The sequence below is a fragment of the Archocentrus centrarchus genome, chromosome 16 (genome assembly GCF_007364275.1).
Source record: "Archocentrus centrarchus isolate MPI-CPG fArcCen1 chromosome 16, fArcCen1, whole genome shotgun sequence".
NCBI classification, from domain to species: Eukaryota; Metazoa; Chordata; class Actinopteri; order Cichliformes; family Cichlidae; genus Archocentrus; species Archocentrus centrarchus.
Window position 1 is genome coordinate 29,277,649 of NC_044361.1, and position 20,129 is coordinate 29,297,777.

The 20,129-nt window shown below is 40.5% G+C and overlaps 2 protein-coding genes across 2 annotated transcripts; one reads left to right on the forward strand and one right to left on the reverse strand.

Moving 5' to 3' along the window:
• Nucleotides 1-144: 144 nt before the first annotated feature.
• On the forward strand, nt 145-11,937 carry LOC115795108 (glycoprotein endo-alpha-1,2-mannosidase-like protein). The gene is made up of 4 exons (XM_030750907.1): nt 145-655; nt 1,990-2,099; nt 9,280-9,356; nt 11,062-11,937. The coding sequence occupies exons 1-4, from the start codon at nt 145-147 to the stop codon at nt 11,696-11,698; spliced, it is 1,335 nt and encodes a 444-aa protein (XP_030606767.1). The 3' UTR covers nt 11,699-11,937.
• Nucleotides 11,938-12,892: 955 nt separating this feature from the next.
• Nucleotides 12,893-19,541, reverse strand: yrdc (yrdC N(6)-threonylcarbamoyltransferase domain containing). Its single transcript, XM_030750908.1, has 6 exons — nt 19,298-19,541; nt 16,706-16,901; nt 15,886-16,000; nt 15,683-15,802; nt 14,448-14,578; nt 12,893-13,641 (listed from the first exon to the last, which is right to left on the reverse strand). The coding sequence occupies exons 1-6, from the start codon at nt 19,461-19,463 to the stop codon at nt 13,572-13,574; spliced, it is 798 nt and encodes a 265-aa protein (XP_030606768.1). The 5' UTR covers nt 19,464-19,541; the 3' UTR covers nt 12,893-13,571.
• Between the last annotated feature and the right edge of the window lie 588 nt (nt 19,542-20,129).

A 20,129-nucleotide genomic window follows, 5' to 3' on the forward strand; every position in this document is an offset into this window, starting at 1 on the left:
TTTTCAGATAGGACACGGGACACTTTGGAGAGTTGCTCTTAGGTTGTGGGGTGAACTCCATTTGGCTGCAAAAACAGGACGCATTTCTTTTTGAGCTCTTGGTTCCGTCCACGCCGTTTGCAGCTCCTGTCACTCTAGCCAGCTATGGCACGGCTAAGGAGGAAGGCGTGCATAGCTCTGTTTCTTTTTACGCTATTCGTCTTTGGGACCATGATGGGACTGAGGACCCTGAAGCCCAGTGACGGCTTCTCGGATCTGGCTCCGGGCTTGGAGCTTCTGCCGATGATAGGGGAGAAGATGGACCGGCGCTCAGTATCTCGGGATGGGACCGCATCCCCGGGTCAAGCCCGTCCGCCTGGCAGCGACGCCAAAGCAGCGTTGTCTAATACCGGCCCGGAGGGGACCATATTTTATGATGTTCATATTTTTTACTATATCTGGTACGGCAGCCCACATATGGACGGCAAATACATTCACTGGGACCACATCCTAGTCCCACACTGGGACCCCAAGATCGCATCCAGCTACCCGAGAGGGAAACACATGCCGCCCGAGGACATCGGCTCCAGTTTCTACCCTGAACTCAATCCGTACAGCTCGCGGGATCCGGATGTGTTGGAGTCCCACATGGAGCAGATCGGAGCATCCGCAGCAGGTACAGTTCAGAAATGCAACCGGCGCCCCGAAATTCTTGGAGAGACGCACAAAAAAAGAGCTGAGTGTTATTTGTGTTCAGCAGCTTTACAGGAATCTGGCTTCTGTAAGAAAAAGCTGACTCCTTTTTGCTGGAGGGCTACTACACAGTTTTCAGCACCACACACTCACTGGACAGCTCCCTACACACTCAGTCCCCAAATATGTGCTGCTGCGCTCTCATCCTCCAGGAATTTAAACGCTCTAGTTATCAGAGGAGCACCCATTAAGTGTACATCATAAGCAAACTATTGTTTTAAAGACGAGTAACTATCTATGTTGAAATTGAACAATATATTTAAGTATCAAGGCATCATCAAACCCTAAAGTCTCCCTCCAAGTACCTGTATCTCTTTTAAATGTCATGAACTAATAATGGTTATGTTGTAGTCTCATCAAAGACCTGTATGGCTTCATTAAATTGCAGCTCAAGTTTGCTGCCTGGGGTCAAGTAACAGCACAGTGTGTCAGCTGTCAGCAGCCAACACATGATAGGCCCTGATGTTTCTTGTCCTGCGGCTCAGTAGGTTACTGTACACCAGCTTGAGTGATGAGAAGACATCTAACGTGGAAACATCATCACCTTAACAGGAGGATCATGGGAGGACGAGTTCAAAATGATTAGTTAAAACAATCCATTTAATTAGAGACCCCAGACAAACAAACTAAATAGATCTGCTTGAGTTGGTGACTGATTTCCTGACACTTGCTGTCCATAAATAACATGAATAGCAGTAGCCATATTCTTAATACCAAAAGACATGTTTCCCTATTGTAATCTAATAGTTTTCACAGCAAGCAGACATGAGTTAAATAAATCAGTTGTGAGTGCATATGCAGTGTGCCAATTCCTATCTCTTGCCAGGCACCGCTGTGGCTGATCGCCATTTTTCAGCCAGCATGAGTTAATGAATTTAGGAGCTGTCACACTCTCAAACTGTTGCCACTAAAACAAGGCATAATAAATAGTCTTAAGATGACAAATACATATTCATTAAAACAATGAACTCTCCTCCACACATCAGTGGATGTACTGGATATTTCTGAACCTCAAAGAGACACTGAAGACACTATGGATGATCACAAAGAAAAGAAAATTTCTACAGGACCAACAATAACTTCACAAAATGACCTCAAAAAGGAAAATTCAGTTAGCTTGAAATCCACGCATCATTTCAGCAATGCATATGATAATATTTTTAGAGGTTCATAAACATTTTGTATATAGATTCCCATCAGCAGATACCCCCAGAGGTGTTAATTAGTATCTTTGATCACGTGCTTATCTTGCTGTAGGTGTTCTGGTCTTGTCCTGGTATCCTCCTGGCATATCTGATGACAACGGGGAACCTGCTGAGGATTTGGTACCAGCTGTACTGGATGCAGCATATAGACACAACCTCAAGGTAAGCAGTGTCAGCACATTCTCTGTGTGTGTGTGTGTGTGTGTGTGTGTGTGTGTGTGTGTGTGTGTGTGTGTGTGTGTGTGTGTGTGTGTGTGTGTGTGTGTGTGTGTGTGACAGAGAGAGAGAAGAAGAGGAAAGAATGATCTAAAGTACAACAGGGAAGGAGTCCAGGGCATATATTGTGTGTGTGTGTGTGTGTGTGTGTGTGCTTTTTTTTTGATGAATCATCCATTTAAAAACTTTCTCCTCTTTCCTCTTCATTAACCTTTATTCAAACTCTAAAAGACAGAACAATAAAAATAAATCAGACAACATTTTATATAACAATACTGCTAAAGAATTACTAAAGTAAGCTCAGATCATATGAAAATACAATAGAGTTTGCAGTGGTTTTGAACTCTGATGGAGAAATCATATCTATTAAAAAATTTTATCTTTAGGACTGTAAGTTCCTGGAAAACAAAGCAGTGACTTTATCATTTATGTCACTTAGTAGGTATTCGGCTTGTGCTTTAATCTGAAATAGGAAATACAGGAGATAAAGCTTCATCTTCTTTCTCTTAGCCAAATCACTCACAAAGGAGATTTTTTAATCTCAATAAGATTTTCACTCTGTTAAATAAATAATATACAGTAACAATAAAAACATGGCTGTATTTGGCCCAATTTGCTATGAATGGCAAAATATATTCAGTTACCAGTAGACTACATCCCAGATGCAAAGCACATTGATGGTTTTGTGCCATTACACTACAGTAGCCACAGGCCAACATACTGTGACCCTGTGCTTATGGATTATTGTACAACAAATCACCACAATAAAGAACCCAGGCCAGATGGCAGCAGTAGGCTTCTCCTAATTCCTCCATAAGATTGAAGAACAGCTGTAACAATAACCACAGTATCTTTAGGTTTTCTCATATTGTTATCATTTGCATTTAGAAGAAGGAGTTTGATTTGATTGAGATAATGTTTGCAAAGTGTATATGGCCAAAAGGATCCATAGTTACACAGCACTTTATCATCTGCATATTAGTAACAGATTCAAACACACTAAACTTAAATTATCTGCTAAAGATAAAATACAAGAGGACCAAACTCAGTTCCCTGATGTACCACTTTGAGAACAGTGAGCCATATTGAATTGTGCCTGTTGACTTTTGTTCTACAGTGTAGACTAAAGGACACAAGTTCTCTAAATCACACAAAGTGCTAGGTAGGCAGTAGTTAATATGTGTAGGTCTCTTTACAGTCTTTCAAAGTGACATGTTTCTGCCCGCTATCCTTCCATCCATTCATCTTGCTAAGACCTCAATGACATGGGGCATAAAGAAGGATTATTGCTGCTTCACAGAGGTCTGTGGAGAGCTTAACACTGCTTAGGATAGTCATCTGTAACCAGTGGAATATGTGGAATGTGCAGTGGCCTTTCATACGACTAAGGCCTTCTCAACTTGTTGTGCTGCATCCTATAAAGCTGCTCTCTGCTACTCGGGGATTTGACTCTGAATGCTTGCATGTGCAGTGACTTTGTCTCTAGCATTAGAGCATAAAACAGGTCAAAGAGCTGCTGCTACTTCTGCTGGATCAGCTGTTGAATGAACTCTTGAACACATTTGTGGGGTGGGAGGGGATGCAGAATGGGGGCAAAACCACATGACCAATTGCCAATTAGGTCAGAAAATGACAGCGGAAATAGCTGAGTGCATGTTGGTCCCCCTGTCACACTGTACTGAAGGCTTATTAAAGTTTTACAGGCAATGTTTGCTTGTAATCAGATATGATTCGTGTCAGATGCTTTCCGAATACAGATAGAGGGGGAGGGTAAGGAAAGGAAGTGAAGGGGAAAGCGACTGTAGTGCTAGCAGTATGGGCTTTTAATCAGCACTGTGCAGAGTGATCGGAGTAAGGAACTAGAAAGAAGAGCAAGAAGGTTTTCAGGTCTGCATGCTCTTATGTGAAGAACTACTTATAACTGAATTTGCAATGACATGTAAACTTGAAGGAATTTGCCTATGTTTAAGCAGATGCCATTAATAAAGCCCCACTGTGTTTGTACATGTTTAACTAAGGAATAAATAGCCAGATGACACGCTAGAAGGTGAGCACAGAGGGTGAGTAGGAACCATATTAAAGGATTAGCATAACAATAAAGTTTTGGGGGGGAGATTTTTTTGAGATTTTACAATTAGTCATTTGATTACAAACTGTTTCCAATCTGTTTAAAATATTCATTTATTAATTTTTAAGAATTTTCTAAGCAAAAATACCAAACATTTTCTAATTTCAGGCTCTAAATATGATGTTTTGCTGCTCTTTTTTATTACATATAATTTATAATTGAATATCTCTGGCTAAATCATAAGAGAACCTCAACCATTTACAAAAATATGTTAATAAAATGTTACACAGGTACATATGTAATAATATTTCCACATGCCTCTTCAAGTATATTTCTCTTTGAATGCATAAGACCAAAAATCATTAGTCACAAGTTGTATTTACAACCTGCAAAAGTTATCACCAAGGTTAATTACAAAGCATTATTGTAACACAAGTCATTATCATGCTGGTGTTTGTATTCTGTTGTGTAGATAAAGTTAATTTGATTTCAGCAAAGATGTGCCACATACTGGCCTCGCTCTCGCTATAAACATCTCTGATGAGAGGCAGAAGAGTTGTCAGGCTAGCCTGTCAGATTTAATATCATATTTGTTGTTTTTTCTTTTCCTGCTCTTTGGTTGAAGGCAAAGAAATAATGCATCTCTGCAAGGGCAAGACAAGAATGCAGGGATTAGACATGCATCGCTGAGCTGATGAGGTTTAACACATAATACTGTCAGTAGAGAATCTAATAGACAGAATTTAATGCCATGCTTTATTGTCATCAGTGACCCAGCAAGCACGGCATTTTCATAAAAGCGTGTGGAAAAACGGATTGCGACACGCTTTCTTCAAACTGCACATATGGCGGTATCTTATTGAAATAAGAATGAGCTGCATATCCTTGTGTTTAATGAAAGCACCCAGAAGGTCACAATCAGAGCAGTCTCCAGAAAGTGCTGGAATTAAATTATTCTGAGTACAGCTGCAAGTTGAGTGGAGTCTTTCCAAGCATCCTCTTCCAATTCTCCTTGTTTTTCATAAACTCCTCCTACTCTGTCTGCACAGAACTACATTTATCTTTGGATTGCTTCCTTTTGCATAATTCCAGCAAAATGCTGACAAGGTAAAGAACTTTGGCTCTGATAATTTAGAACTCTGATGAAAAACAATCTGAAATCATTTCTGTACTCTTTTCCACTGAAAGCTGGGCCAGAAGGTGGGAGGGAAGCCCAAGTGAGGAGGATAGATGGTCCTACAGGAGGCAGAGGCAACAGCCAAAAATGTATCAGATCAGGATTCAAGACAATCAGCAATCTGCTTGAAGTGGCTGTTTACTTATCTGAGAAATTCATGAGAGAATAAATGAGCAGTTTTGTTTTGAGTCCTCGGACCCTTGGAGAGTCTACTGCATAATATCACAAAAAATACTTGTTAATAACCCCAAAATATTGAGTATCAAAGAAAAATAAAATCTGGGAAACGGGAACAATTTCTGCCTAAAAAATAAATTGCCACAGCTCCAATAAAATTTTTATTAAAGACACAGTACTTAAGGGAGGGATTCAAAGTTTTCAGGTTTGATTAAATGACTCAGTATTGGGGTTGGTAAAGAAAAATATATTGTAAAATTAAGAAATTGTTAATTGCTTTAGGAAAGAAGTCTTTGTGTACTGCCATCCAAACACACACCTCCTACTACAATATTGCTTTGCTAACTACTTCAAACCACTGCCCATTGACATGTAAGACAAGATAAATGATCAGTTGACACAGAAAAAAGACTTGGAAACTGCTGATCCCTCTTGTGAGTCTCCATGACAGTAGCACCCAATGCCTAGTGGATAACACATTTATATGCACAGAGAATTGCATACGTTTGGCCTAACTGCATATTTACAAGTTAGACTGGAGGTGAATGGAAACAGGAGAAGTGTAAGCTCACTAAAAACAAATCCAGCTTCCATCCTGGTAGTGATCCCATGCCACATTGCTAAAAACACACTGACCCCTCTTTAGGTAATGCTGCAAAAGAAAGCAATGTACTTTTTATTATATAAGTTGAAAAGCATTTCAACAGCACCCACACACAGCTCATGTTGGAGAGCACATCACATGGAGCCTCCACAGCAGTGGTGCTGCTTGACCTCAGCTTGAAATGGACCTGAAATAGTCCTTCTGCCCAGGGGAGGATGGGGGCGGCTTGGTGGGGACAGGGTAGGGGGTTATTGGAAGCTGGATGTAGGAGAAAAAGAGCAGAGGGGATGTGTGCATCATGGATCCCATGACTCAGTTTGAGCCTCTGAACAATCTGCACCCTGAGGGGGTGCAAAAGTTCTATCTCCTAAGTAGGCCATGAAGCTACACAGGGGAATATGGCCCATGGGTGTCCTATGATGGCATCAGCCACACTTTCTTGTTTCCAGATGCACTCAATAGCTATATATTTTCATATATGAAACCTGTGCAACCTCGGTGTATATCCACCAACTTTCACCACAGAGTGAAAGTGACACTTTTCCATAAATTGATGTGCCAAACTTTGCTCAGATTGATCTAATTGTCATAAAGGTCTGAACCTTCATCTTTGTGTTGGCTCTCATCCCTCCCTTAGCACTTTCTGCATGACATAGCACTAAATTCCACTCCGCTCAGCGTAAATCACACCGAGGCTGTTCCAGACTGTGCTGTCAATGTTTATGAGGTATTAAAATGCGTCAACTCTGTCTCATTTACTTCTAAATTACCACAATGTAATGGGCCAGTGTGTTGTGGAAAATGAGTTTTCTAGTGGCCTACACTCTGAGGCGGTATGTACAGGAGCAGAACAGCTTTGCTTGCCCTTTGTAAGTTATAATCATGCAGCTTTGCAATCTCTAATATCTCATAGATTTTTTTATGTGGACTTCTTCTACTGTATTATCTTATCTTACTGTTATTTTCTAAGTAATCCAGAGAGTTAGCTGAATAAATATTGATTTTAGGATATGATTTACTCATACGGCTAAGACCTTTCTTCCTCTATCTTATTTCAAATGTGTCTTTTGCAAACAAAGTGCATCTCACACCATTAAAATTGACATTTTTTTTGCACATAAAAGCACTTAGTATCTCTGTTAGTGGCACAAGTGATTCAGTTTCTCCGCATCCATCCTGACAGTATATCAAGACTCATCTCCAATTTAAAACAAATGACTATGATTAAGCCTATTCCTAACATTACTTCAGTCCATTAGTATACACTTAATGCTATAATGACAATGCCACCAATAGCCCATCCTCCAAAGAAAGACTCCAGCATGCATCATATGCCTGTCATACAAGTATTTTATAGAAATATTACAAAATACATCTGTATCAAGACTATCCTGATTTAGCCATGCTACTGGCGTGGCTCCAAAAACACCAGCTGACCACTTTGGTCCAAGCTGAAACAACAAGAAGGTGGATTGCCATGACATTTCACTGCAGAGTTACTAGCATAGATTTTTTATTTATTTATTTATTTTTTAACAGGGATAAGACTGGAATCATGTAACGTGGGCTGAGGCATCTTTGTTTAGCTTACTCAGTGACAGCCTACATCCCTTTAGATACTTCCATTATCCCAAAAAGGCCATTTTCCATCACATTGTTCCTCTTGGGTGTCCACTGCTGGAAAAGTGATGTTCCTCTTTGATCATGCATTATTCAAAGTCACTGAATTCTACAGATGCACCTTAAAATATTCAGTTTAAGCACTTTTTGTGTACATGTCACTTCAGGTCCCTTGTTCCTCTGCTACGTTTGTTAGTGAACTGTAAGCAGCCATTTCTAAGAGAGGCATTAACTGAGAGTGTTAGAATAGCTTCCAGAGGGAGACCACTCAGGCTGAAAAACAGCTATCGTGTAGCAGATTTTGTCGTGAACACAAAGCAGAGAGAAAACATGGTTCTTTGGTGTCCGTGTAAGTGGGCAACATTTGTGCTGGTGATCGTTCTTAGTGTTATACCCCTATTAACGGGTTTTTAGAAAACTGCAGTGAGTCTGTATGGTAAAAGGGTAAAGGAACCAGACTCCTGATTTCATGCTTTGCTTTGGGGCTTCACAAGGTCAAAATGGTGCATGACTAACATGTTTTGCAGAATTACAACAGTGAGACTCTTTCTCCTGAAAAGGGGCTCAGAGGTCTGATTAGCTCTTTTGTCGCATTTCATAAACTAGAAAAGTTGGGACTTATGTGTTTGCTATAATACAGCCATTAACTGAAAAAATCTCAAATCAGTTGCTGTCTACATCAGATCGGTAGTGCTGTACCGGAGCCAGCGGTCTGTTGCAGAAACCACACATCAGGTGTGATTCTCTCAGCTGCAGACTATGACAGCTAGTTCATGTCAGTAATGACAAGCATTCTACCAAGAGCGGCACAAATTTGTGGCTCAAAAATGAGAGGCGAGTAATGCACTAAAACATTACTACGGTGTAAGCACAGGCTTTATGCATGTTTTTCTCCCTGAAAACAGTGTGGCAGTTCAGATAAATGAGAGAAGGCTGAATAAGAATCAATATGTTTATGATATAATGTGAACTGTTCTGTTAGAAACTGCGGGGGATTCTGTGTGGTCCTGAGAACTGAGACTCGGGTGGAGTGATTTATCCAGAGGTTGCCTCCCATCTGGCACCTGTGCAGTGCCTTGCAACCAAAGCTGGTCACCCAGAGGTTGAGGGTGCTGCACACTCAGTGGTTGGTCGCCACAATTACTTCAACAAATTCAATCCAATCACTCGCCACCCACCAGTTTTTCCTGGTTGCGCAGAGGTTGCTGCCCTATTTTTATTGTAGTGTGACTGAGGCCTTATTGAACTATTTTTTTGTCTTAGCAACTTCTCAAACTTTGATTGATTACAAGGCAGAAGACATTACTGTCACTCTTGTCAACCCTCTATGAGGAGTCTGCCCTGGGGAATGGCTGATTTTTAGTCAATACTTGTTGAGGTCATCAGTAAATGCTGACCTTGAATAATGCATAAATTAATGATGTATTCATAAGATGAATGAAAACTAACAGGCCATCCATATTCCGTCATCATTTTCCAGGTTGCATTCCACATCCAACCATACAGAGGACGAAACGATCAGAGTGTGCACGACAACATCAAGTACATCATTGACAGGTGGGTGCATGTCTGGCTGCGCTTCACTACTGAGTCAACTCAAATAGAAAACCATTAAGATTGCATGCATAGCTAGAAAAACAGCAGTTACAACACAGAAATACTTTTAGGGTGCATTTCAGATTATATAAAGCCAGTTTCATGACTTATAGATGAGTTTTTGAAGCAAAAGCCATTTTTTTCTAACTTTTACAAGTGAGGCTGGTCTGAAAAGGAGCACCTTTCAGAGATTTACTAACTCCTAGGTCCCAAAACCCCCAAAACATATTCGGTTTCAGCAAATATAAGCAAGAAATGGTATGAAATATATTTATATTTTATCTCAGTTGTAAGGGTTGTACAGTAATGATTAGTGTGTTTGTGTGTGTGTGTGTGTGCTGCAAAAACATTTGTCAACAGCAAGATAACCTATCACCTTCTTCCATTAAATAACCATTAAATATGCGGTAGATATTTATGGTACTCAAAGCTCCCCCTGTAAACCTAATGTACAGTTTCTCATTTTCCCCTTTATTTAGTGGTTACAGTGTTTGCAGTAATTTGCTGACTACAGCATATGTTGCGGCTCATTTACATATTTTTAGCGTATTTGTCCTCATTAGAAACTTTTGGATTTCCAGCAGATCTTAAAGTTTGTGGGTTTGAGCAATTACCTTGATAAGGGGTTCAAGCACAATCAAGCCCCAATATCCCAGTGACTGTGTATATAATGGATGTACGTATCCAAGTACGCACAGTAAGACCCTTCGGTTATTGAAATCCCGTTGTGAAGCATTGAGCTGAGCTTTTCTTGGTGTTCTGAAACTTTATGTTTATGATGTGATTATCGGTGGATATGACTGAGAAACCAAGGGACACTGCATGCTTATAGGGTACTGACCAAATCATAAGGTTGGCCTCCAATAAAGCATACCCTGCTTCATCTTCCTTTTCGACTAGGGGGACCATCTTTTACAAAATGAATTTGAAACTAGCGACTGGGCCCATGAACTATTTTGAAATACTGCATACTAGGAACCCAGATCAAGGGAGCCAAGGACTGTTTTCCCTTAGACTTCTATACAGTCAGACTTATTTTTGCAACCAGAGCCCCTGCTAGCCATTAGAAAGAATGCAGGGTTAGGACACGTGTAGATCGGCATCACCTTTCAGAACCAGGAGCTTCCTTTCACTTCTTTATATTTTGTTTCCAAGCAGCCAAACTTTCTTGTCATTTTTTTAAAGGTGGTCTTGAGCAACAGCTCTTCAGGCTCTCTGAAGGTCTTTCAAAGCATTTCTTTGAACATTGGCTGGTTTTTTTTCAGTCCTCTGACCTGTTTTCAAAAGGAATGTTGTAACTCTGTTTTTGCCTTATATACTGTATTTCCATTTATGTTTTCACCTATTTTCCTAGCAAAATATAAAGAAATGAGGGATGGCTTGAGACTTTTGCACAGTACTGTGTTATTTTCATGCTCCGCAGTTAATTTGATATACCTAATAATCTAGTTGCCAGATAGCAATGCAGCTTAAACAGATTATTGCATGTCAGGGGATGAACCATGTTGAACTGGTGCTGTTGAACCCCATGAACCCTTTTCCTTAGCTCGAGACTTACAGAAAGTTCACATTTTTAGCCCAAGCTTTAGCATCTTAATTGAATCCACAACTAGTTAGTGTATTAAAATTTATGTTGTTAATTTACTGTATTATATTCTCTTTAAAGGTACGGTGACCATGGAGCCTTCTACAAGTTTACTACCAGCACAGGGAAGAGTCTTCCAATGTTTTATATCTACGACTCCTACCTAACTCCACCCGAGTCCTGGTCTGAATTTTTGACCCCCACTGGCTCCCACAGTGTGCGTGGCTCAGCTTACGACTCCATCTTTATAGCCTTGATTGTGGAGGAACGTCACAAGCACGACATCCTTGCAGGCGGCTTCGATGGCATGTACACTTACTTTGCCTCCAACGGCTTCTCCTTTGGCTCTTCTCACCAGAACTGGAAGGCCATCAAAGCTTTCTGTGATGGAAACAACCTCCTTTTTATCCCCAGTGTGGGGCCTGGTTATATTGACACCAGCATCCGCCCATGGAACAACCACAACACACGCAACAGGGTGAATGGGCGTTACTACGAGACAGCCCTGCAGGCGGCACTCAATGCACGCCCAGAGATTGTCACCATAACGTCTTTTAACGAATGGCACGAGGGGACGCAGATCGAAAAGGCTGTGCCTAAAAAAACAGTGACCCGTGTTTACTTGGACTATCAGCCACATGGACCTGACCACTACCTGGACCTGACCCGCCGCTGGGCCGAGCAGTTCAATAAAGAAAAGGAGCAGTGGCTCATGTGAGCTTTCATCAAACGGACTTGAAACAGCATGCTGCAGTGGAAGTGTGTGCATACATGAAAGAGAAAGAGCAATTGATTGATGTAACTATGAGTGGAGAAGGACATGCATTTACCTTTTTAACATGGCTGGATGTGAGATGTTCTATAGGCGAGTGTGCAAAATGCAAGAACAGGGCAGGAACTGTATCGACATCCCAGACTTCTAAAATGTTCTGTGGGTTTGTCTCTGATGTATTTCCTCCCCCTATACTTGGTAAGAGAGAAACTCCTGCCTGACACTACAAGTATTTATATACACAGTGAGCCACCATTAAGGACCTCGTGTCCCTCTAAATAGTGAAATAATAGAACTGAAGTCACTGAGGGGCCATACATCCTTGCTTTTCAACCTTGTCATTAATCTTCTTCCACCTTATTCTTACTATTGTTCTACAACACATTTCAATAAGTCTTCACACTATTTCAGATTCTTAAAAACATCTGCCAAAAAGGCTGCGCCAGTAAGAACCCATTTCTGATCATCTTGTTTCAGCTGCTCCCTTTAGGGGTCCCCACAGTGGATCATCTTCCTCCATCTCACCGTATCCCTAGCATCTTCCTGTTACACCAACCCTTCCTGGCAGCTTCCACATCCTTTGTCCGATATCCACTATCTCTGTTTCAAGCTGGAGATCTTTTACATGTAACGTATTAACTACTACACCATGGAGCTACTGTCTACTCAAATGCAATTAGTAATTCCTTTATGGTAAGCATATGGCACCTTTTTTTTTTTCCCCCACTGAGGCCTGAAGTCAAAGACTATGGCTACGGCTCAATGCACTGGAGTGGCTTTATGAATATAAACCTGCCCACTGACAGGGGCACCCCGGGGCACTCTCTGTATGAACTTGATTAAGATTCTGATACCTTTTAAAATGAAAGGCTTCTCAGAGACGGGCATTTTTGAGAATAAAAGTGACTTCTCCGAATGATCTTAGGTTGATTTTCCTGTCCAGGGTACCAGTAAGTGGTTTCTGCTGCTTTTTAAACACTCAACATTGCTCTATTGATTTCACCTTCCATTAAGAAGCAGGTCTGAGTAAAATCCAGTGCATAAAGGCAGAAATAAATCTCAGAGAGCTTGTTGTGCACTGATAAAACTGTGAGCCTAGGAAAAAAATAAAACTTTTATTGTGGATTTCCAAATCTTGTACCACCCATTAATCAAGCTCTAATTAGGCACAGAAGATTTAATTATGCATTCCAGTTATTAACATTCAAATGATGAATCTTACTAATTATATCCATGTGCCAACCAAAACTGCTGAAATGTTCCAGTATTTACAGTCGAGTCTACAATGTGACACAGGATTTATTGCACGTGCAGATGCTAACAATTGCAGAGCAATCTTCACACTGACATGAAATAATAAATGTATGGATTTAATAATAAAAAATTAAAAAGTTTACAACTCAGATAAAAAGTTGATTTATGTTATGGCACAGATTCAATCAGACCATAAAAAAAAGCACTTACTACAAGAGATTTGATCAAACCATTCTTTTTAATCATTACTTAAAAGGTTACTATATACTATATGGTTAGCTGACCTATTTCTGAATAAATGACAAGGCAGCTTAAGCTCCCAAGTAATCATATGGCAGAAACACAGGAAAACACAAAATATGGTCATCAAGGAAAAAAAAAGGTACCCAAGACTTTAAAGCAGCCACTGGTACAAAATCATCCATCAGCAGTTTAAATCTTCCTGAGTTCCTGTCTTCCCAATCAAAGGCAGATTCACTGGATTCGTCTTCTCCCAAACAGCTTCGGGTCAAAGCTGGCTGTGCGTTTTGTTTTGGGTTTTTTTGGAGTGTGGAGAGTTCAAAGGTCATTTCTCCCCTGAGTGCTCTGACAGTCCATATTTGTGCTCCAGCACATCAACCGTAGGAGAAAGGGCGCTGAAACCAAAATTACAGTCATTTCTTGTTTAATGTACCAAGTCTACTTCGGAGCAAACATGGGTGGTTTGGGGGCAGAGGGGGTGTGAGGCTCAGCGTGAGAAAGAAGAGTGTTAACACGATGTGACAAACTGACTCCAAATATGGTATTTTAATCACTCGTTTGTGGTGAGGCAGTGTAGTAAACTAAGACTAGGTTTAGTGGGCTAATTTTTGAAAAACGCCTCCTTACTTTTTGTAGTGGATATTCAGATATTTCATGCACATAAGCTTACACATATTCACAATGATACAAGATGCTGTAAATGGCTCATATTGAATAAGTAACAGGCATGCAGTCACTTTGGATGCATCTATTCCCCTTCTTCCCGAGTCATGGATTAAACTGATGGAACTGTCACATTACACTTAAGTCGTATAACTAATTTGCCACATCCAATTCAGGTCACTGCTCAATTTGCATCATTTTGTTTTAATACATTAGACTCGTGAATCAGAGTTCACCTTTGTTCAACTTTGCCTCGCAAATGTTTTTGTCCAGCCAATAAATTAAGTAAATTAAGTACTTATTCTTCTAGTGGAGACCCATAACCTGAAGTGTCACATCACATGCGTTAGGGAAATTTTACTTAAATGTACCACTTTATTTTTTAACTGTGGAAAAAATGTGGCTGTTTGAACAATCAAGAAAGTACCTGAGTGCTCTGAAATAGTTTGAATTATGTGTGGAAACATTCTGGGCACCATCACGTGGTTTTATTTCACTTGGAGAGAAACTATTAAAACAAGCATCTGGATGAACTTACCAGCCAGGTCTGATGATGCTGTATTTGCCAGGGATTGACAGGTCGACTACTGTTGATCCGAGGCGGCTCTGGCCTCCTATCGGTCCACCATCCACAACCACAGCTAGTTTGGGCCAGAGCTCCTGAAACTCCTTCAGAAGAAAAACCCAGCAGCATTAAAGACTATATACACTTTCTGGCTGCTGCATAGGGTGGGATTCAACTGCTCATTAACCCAAATAACTGTGTTACTAAGGAATTTAGGCATGTAGACATAATAAAGATGACCTGCTGAAGTTCAAACCGAGCATCAAAATGAGGAAGAAAGGTGATTTAAGTGAGTTCAAACGTGGTGTGGTTGTTGCTGCCAAACAGTCTGACTAGTTCAAAAACTGCTGAGCTACTGGGATTTGCCCACACAACCATCTTCAGGGTTTACAGATAACGGTCAGAGAGAGAGAGAAACTATCCAGTGAGCAGCATTTCTGAATGCACAACATGTCAAACCTTAAAACAGATGGGCTACAGCCACAGAAGGGTGCCACTCCTGTCAGCTAAGAACAGGAAACGGAGGCTACAGTTAGAACAGGGGCACCAAAACTGGACATTAGAAGATTTGGAAAACCGTTGCTTGATCTGACAACTCTCAGTCTCTCAGTCTCCTGCTGCGACATTCAGACAATGGTCTCAGAATTTGGCATAAACAACATGAAAGCATGGATCCATCTTGCCTTGTATCAATGGTTCAAACAGCTGCTGGTAGTGTAACGGCGTAGGAGATATTTTTTGGCACACTTTGAGCCCATTAGTACAAACTGAGTATTGTTTAAACACCACTCCACAGCCTACCTGAGTATTGATGCTGACTATATCCATCCCTTTATGCCCACAATGTACCCATCTTCTGATGGCTGCTTCTAGCAGGATAACGCACCTTATCAGAAAGCTGATTACTACTATGCCCAACTGACCTTCACGGTCACCAGATCGCAACCCAATAAAGCACTTTTGGGGTGTGGTGGAACAGGAAATTCACATCTGACAACAAATCTGCAGCAACAGTGTGACGCCATCATATCAACATGGGCCAAAATCTCAGAGGACTGTTTCCAGCATCTTGTTGAATCTATACCACAAAGCTGCTCTGAAGGCAAAAGGGGGTCCAACCCAGTACCAGCAAGGTGTCCCTAATAAACTGTCTGGTAGGTGTACTTGCATTTGAAAGAAACAGAAAAGCCATTTACTTTTGTACTTACATGGACTTCCACCGTGCTGGTCTGTGAGCTGATGTTGGCGCTGGTGAGTGCAAGTGGCTCCCCACACATCTGACAAAGTTGCCTCATAAAGGGATGATCTGGGATACGTACACCTACAAGCTGAGAGAGGTGTGGATGTGTAGCCAACACTTCACACTTATAGTTTAATCATTTCTTTTCAGTAGTTAAAGAAGCAAACTCACCGAGGTAAAGGGGTTCAGATCCGTGTTCAGTTCTTCAGACCTTTCAAACACCAGAGTGACGGGACCGGGCAGCAGGTCACATAATAACTCTCTCTTCACCTTCACCTTACAGTACCTGTACATGACATCACATTAACACATTAGTGTTTAATCATGCACACACACATAAAAAAAAAACCAACAAATATTAATGATTGCATCCCTGCAAAATAATTATTTTTGATTTGATTCATATTTCTGGCAAAAATAATTCTCTGTTCTGATCATTTTCTTTGTGTTTTGTGATGAAGTTTTGGATTCATAATGTCACGACATCAATTTGTGCTGTGGAAAATTGCTTTAGGCCATTTCAACATTTTCAGAATTTTAATGAAGCAAAACGAATGATAGCCAAAATAACTATTTGATAATAAAAGAATCCTTTTTCAGTCCAGAATAGTGCAATTACGGTTTTTTTGCTCCTTTTCTTTTTTTTTGTGGGTCTACCCACTATTGTACTGTTGTTTGTTTCACTTTTATTCCCACAAATCTTTAACAAACCTCAGAGAAATGAGACAAGGCTGCACAGGGATCTGAAATACAGTCACATAGCAAATAATTAAATAATACAGAGGTGTCCTTTAACAGTAGATGTTCCTGTCAGTCAAAATGTAAAATGTGTTATGTGAGTGGTGATGGTATCTCTGCCTCTTGCATGTGTGACTCCTCTGCATATGAGTAATATGTTTGTGCAAAACAGTTGGCCTAGAAAGACAGGACTACACTTCCAGCGAAGCAAATACACAACATGCGTCCTGATCAAAGTCAAAAGCAAACTTACTTATAGATATCCTGAATTTCCCCTACACAGATGGCCAGCGGCTTCTGTCCATTTCGCCCTTTTGTGTCATACGTTTTTCTGATGGCTTCGGAGTTTTGGGCTAGACATGCCAGGCCGTAAATGGTGTCCGTGGGCACCGCAACAATGTGACTCTCTTTCAGAGCCTTTACTGTGCATCTCAGGATTTCAGCACCATCTGCAGTTCAAAAACAAGGGGTGTTAATGAGCTGTCATCCACAGGAGACCAGCAACAAGACAATTAAAGCTTTTACTATAACCATTTTCTCCCAACTTCATCACTTTCATTTTCCTTTATGTTTAGGTACAAGATTGAGCTCAGCGATGCACCTCAGATACACTCTCTAAGTGCATATGAGAGAGCGAAAAACTGGAAGAAATAAACCATTTGAGGTGTTTGTCAAGCACGGTCCTTGCTTAAACTCTACATCACAGCAGCATGCTCTTATTTTGTGCCTCTAATCCACAGAATTCTAACCTGCCACTTTAGTTTGCCAAACAACCAAGAAAAGGTGAGCACCTATAACATCTATATTAACACACACTCTTTTAGTCAACTATGTGACACAGAATTTAGGTTTACAAGACAAATGATTTTAAGTTGAGAACAGTTCTAATCACAGTTTTCTTTCTGACACAGGTAAGATGGCCCGTCCCCCTCTGTTTCTGTTCCTTCTATACACTATCACTTGAATAATACTCCCAAAATATCAACTTCGATATAGATAACGATTGAAAGGGAACAGTAACTTGAATATCAACCCATTAAAAGAAAGGCATAGAGAAGAGCATGTTTCCATGTGCAAACCTTGAAGCAGAAGATCACATGAAGTGCTAATCCTATCAGCTAAGAACAGGCAACAGCAGTACGCACACACGCAGCAAAACTGGATAATGGAAGACAGATGTTCCTCGGTCTAGTGAGTCTCGATTTCTGCTGCAACATTAAGATGGTAGGGTCACAATTTGGCCCGCACTGTATTGACAATTCAGACCAAGTAATGTGAAAATGATGTGGATGTTTTGTTGGTACACTTTTCACCCATTTGTACCAACTGAACATCATTAAATTAAGGTCCAATAAATACACTGGCCTGTCAAAGACACATTAGTATCTGCATATATGTCAACCAATATGAAAACAGAACAAAATGCACGAAAAGGTGCTCGGGGTGATTTTGAAAAGGCATCACGTTAAATCCAGAAGAACAGCTCAGACGACCACTGTTTACAATACAAAACATTAGCATCAGGTGATTTCTTGTTGACTGCAACAAATGACCGCATTCACTGATTGCAGTGGGTCACGTTTTTCTATTAATAAGAGAATGTCTTCCTTTTCATGGTACAAAAGGGGTGAGCACTGTTCTGACTAATATCTTTTTAAACCTCAGAGCAGCACCAGCACATGTCAGCTGATCACAGCCTGTACACAACAAAGAAAACCTACTAGAGCTCTCAATAGGAAGTTGCAATTCTTTTCCTCATGTGGAATCACTACAACTGATCTTAGGGTTCCCACCTGCCGAATCCCACTTTAACCCCTGTTTATGCAAATTTTTGTGTTTAGGTGTGGAGGTAGAGTCTGACCCTACAAATGTAGGCAACAGAAGACAGAGCTATTTCTTTTTTTAATTCTTTTTCACTGCTTGTGTCCTACATTACAGATTCAAGCTAAGAAAAGTGATTAGTATCAGAATTTAGATTGGAATAACGTTTGTATTCCCACGTAATATTATTTTATTATTATATTAATAAAGCAAAAGGTTCAGTTAGCTTTGCACAAAAATAGAAAGAAATCTCCTCCAAAGATCTACTTTTATTTTCTTACTTTGAGTACATTTCAGAGCCTGTATTTTTTTTTTACGTTTACTTGAGTAAAGAAGTTGATTCAGTATTTATTTTTAAACACACGTATCTATACTTCTACTTAACTACGAATGTCTGTATTTTTTGCCACCTCTGCTTGATTTAGTTGGGAGATCAGCATCACAAGGTGCCATCTACAGTTCTGCAGCAGCTGAATGATGTGATCATGTCACTACAGGACATCACATCTGCCCAGCACCCTGCTGGGTCTAAACAAGGCATTTCTAAAGGCTGGAAAGGGACCAACCCGACACTAGTGAAGTGTACCCAATACAGTGCACAGTGAGTATAATAAAGGGAAGTTAGGCAGCAGTGCAAACTATAATCTGCAAATATTTAATTATGTTTGTATTGATGAATTTGACATATATCTAACACTTATTTCTTTGGTACGGCCACACAACTGACACATAACACATCAAACGTGTGTTGAAGCCCTAATGTCCAGTTTGGTCAAACAGCTGTATGTTTACAAAGTAAGCACATTATTTTATAGATGTATTCTATAATTGTTAAAACGACATCGCTTCAGCTGCGAGTTGCACATGACAGTAAAACCAGGAATCTGACGCAACACACTGAGGCGCTTGCGTTGCTTAACAGTTAAAGTCTAAAACCACCTGTCAGAGCCATTCATCTGTTTCCAGACACACCAGTGTTCACCGAGCGGGACCTACGTACACTTTGAATGTCGGACACATGTACCTGTCTCGTCCAGAAGCGTCGGTCCGTTGGAAGTCGGCGGTAACAAACGCAGCACTTTAGTCTTGAGCTCTTTGCACATCTCTGTTCCGAGCCAACGAGCAAAGGCTGAACTGTGAAATCCTCTGGATTTGACTAATGCGGCAGCGACGTTACAAACCAGCTTCATAAAAACCAAGCGTACACACCCGAGAGAGTAGCACGTCCTACAGAAGCAGCATGTTGTCTTGGGATCAGAGAATTCTTCCGGGTCACGCCCCCAAACGACGACGACAACAATTTTCTTAAAGGGCCAGCGGTACGAAAACCGACAGGCTGATACTACTGTTATCAATCAAGTTTCTTTCATAATCTTCAACAGAATTTCCCACCTCAGATGTATTTAAATCATTTCTGAAGATATCCATCCATCCATGGAATCCCACTGAAAGGGGAAAAACAGCATTCAATAAATAAATGCTTTTTGTGAGCTTGGTTTTATACACACACACACACACACACACACACAGCTCAAAAAAAATAAAGGGAACACTCAAATAACACATTCTAGATCTGAATGAATGAAATATTGTCATTGAATACTTTGTTCTGTACAAAGTTGAATGTGCTGACAACAAAAATCACACAAAAATCATCAATGGAAATCAAATTTATTAACCAGTGGAGGCCTGGATTTAGAGTCACATACAAAATTAAAGTGGAAAAACACACTACAGGCTGATCCAACTTTGATGCAATGTCCTTAAAACAAGTCAAAATGAGGTTCAGTATTGTGTGTGGCCTCCACGTGCCTTCATCTTGCAGGAACTGCTGACACACTCCAGCCACATGAGGT

Coding starts and splice junctions, on each gene's coding strand:
- LOC115795108 (XM_030750907.1), top strand. CDS start 145: ATGGCACGGCTAAGGAGGAAGGCGTGCATAGCTCTGTTTCTTTTTACG. Junction 656..1,989: donor GATCGGAGCATCCGCAGCAG/GTACAGTTCAGA, acceptor ATCTTGCTGTAG/GTGTTCTGGTCTTGTCCTGG. Junction 2,100..9,279: donor CATATAGACACAACCTCAAG/GTAAGCAGTGTC, acceptor ATCATTTTCCAG/GTTGCATTCCACATCCAACC.
- yrdc (XM_030750908.1), bottom strand. CDS start 19,463: ATGAAGCTGGTTTGTAACGTCGCTGCCGCATTAGTCAAATCCAGAGGA. Junction 16,001..16,705: donor GAAATTCAGGATATCTATAA/GTAAGTTTGCTT, acceptor TGTCATGTACAG/GTACTGTAAGGTGAAGGTGA. Junction 15,803..15,885: donor ATCTGAACCCCTTTACCTCG/GTGAGTTTGCTT, acceptor CACCTCTCTCAG/CTTGTAGGTGTACGTATCCC.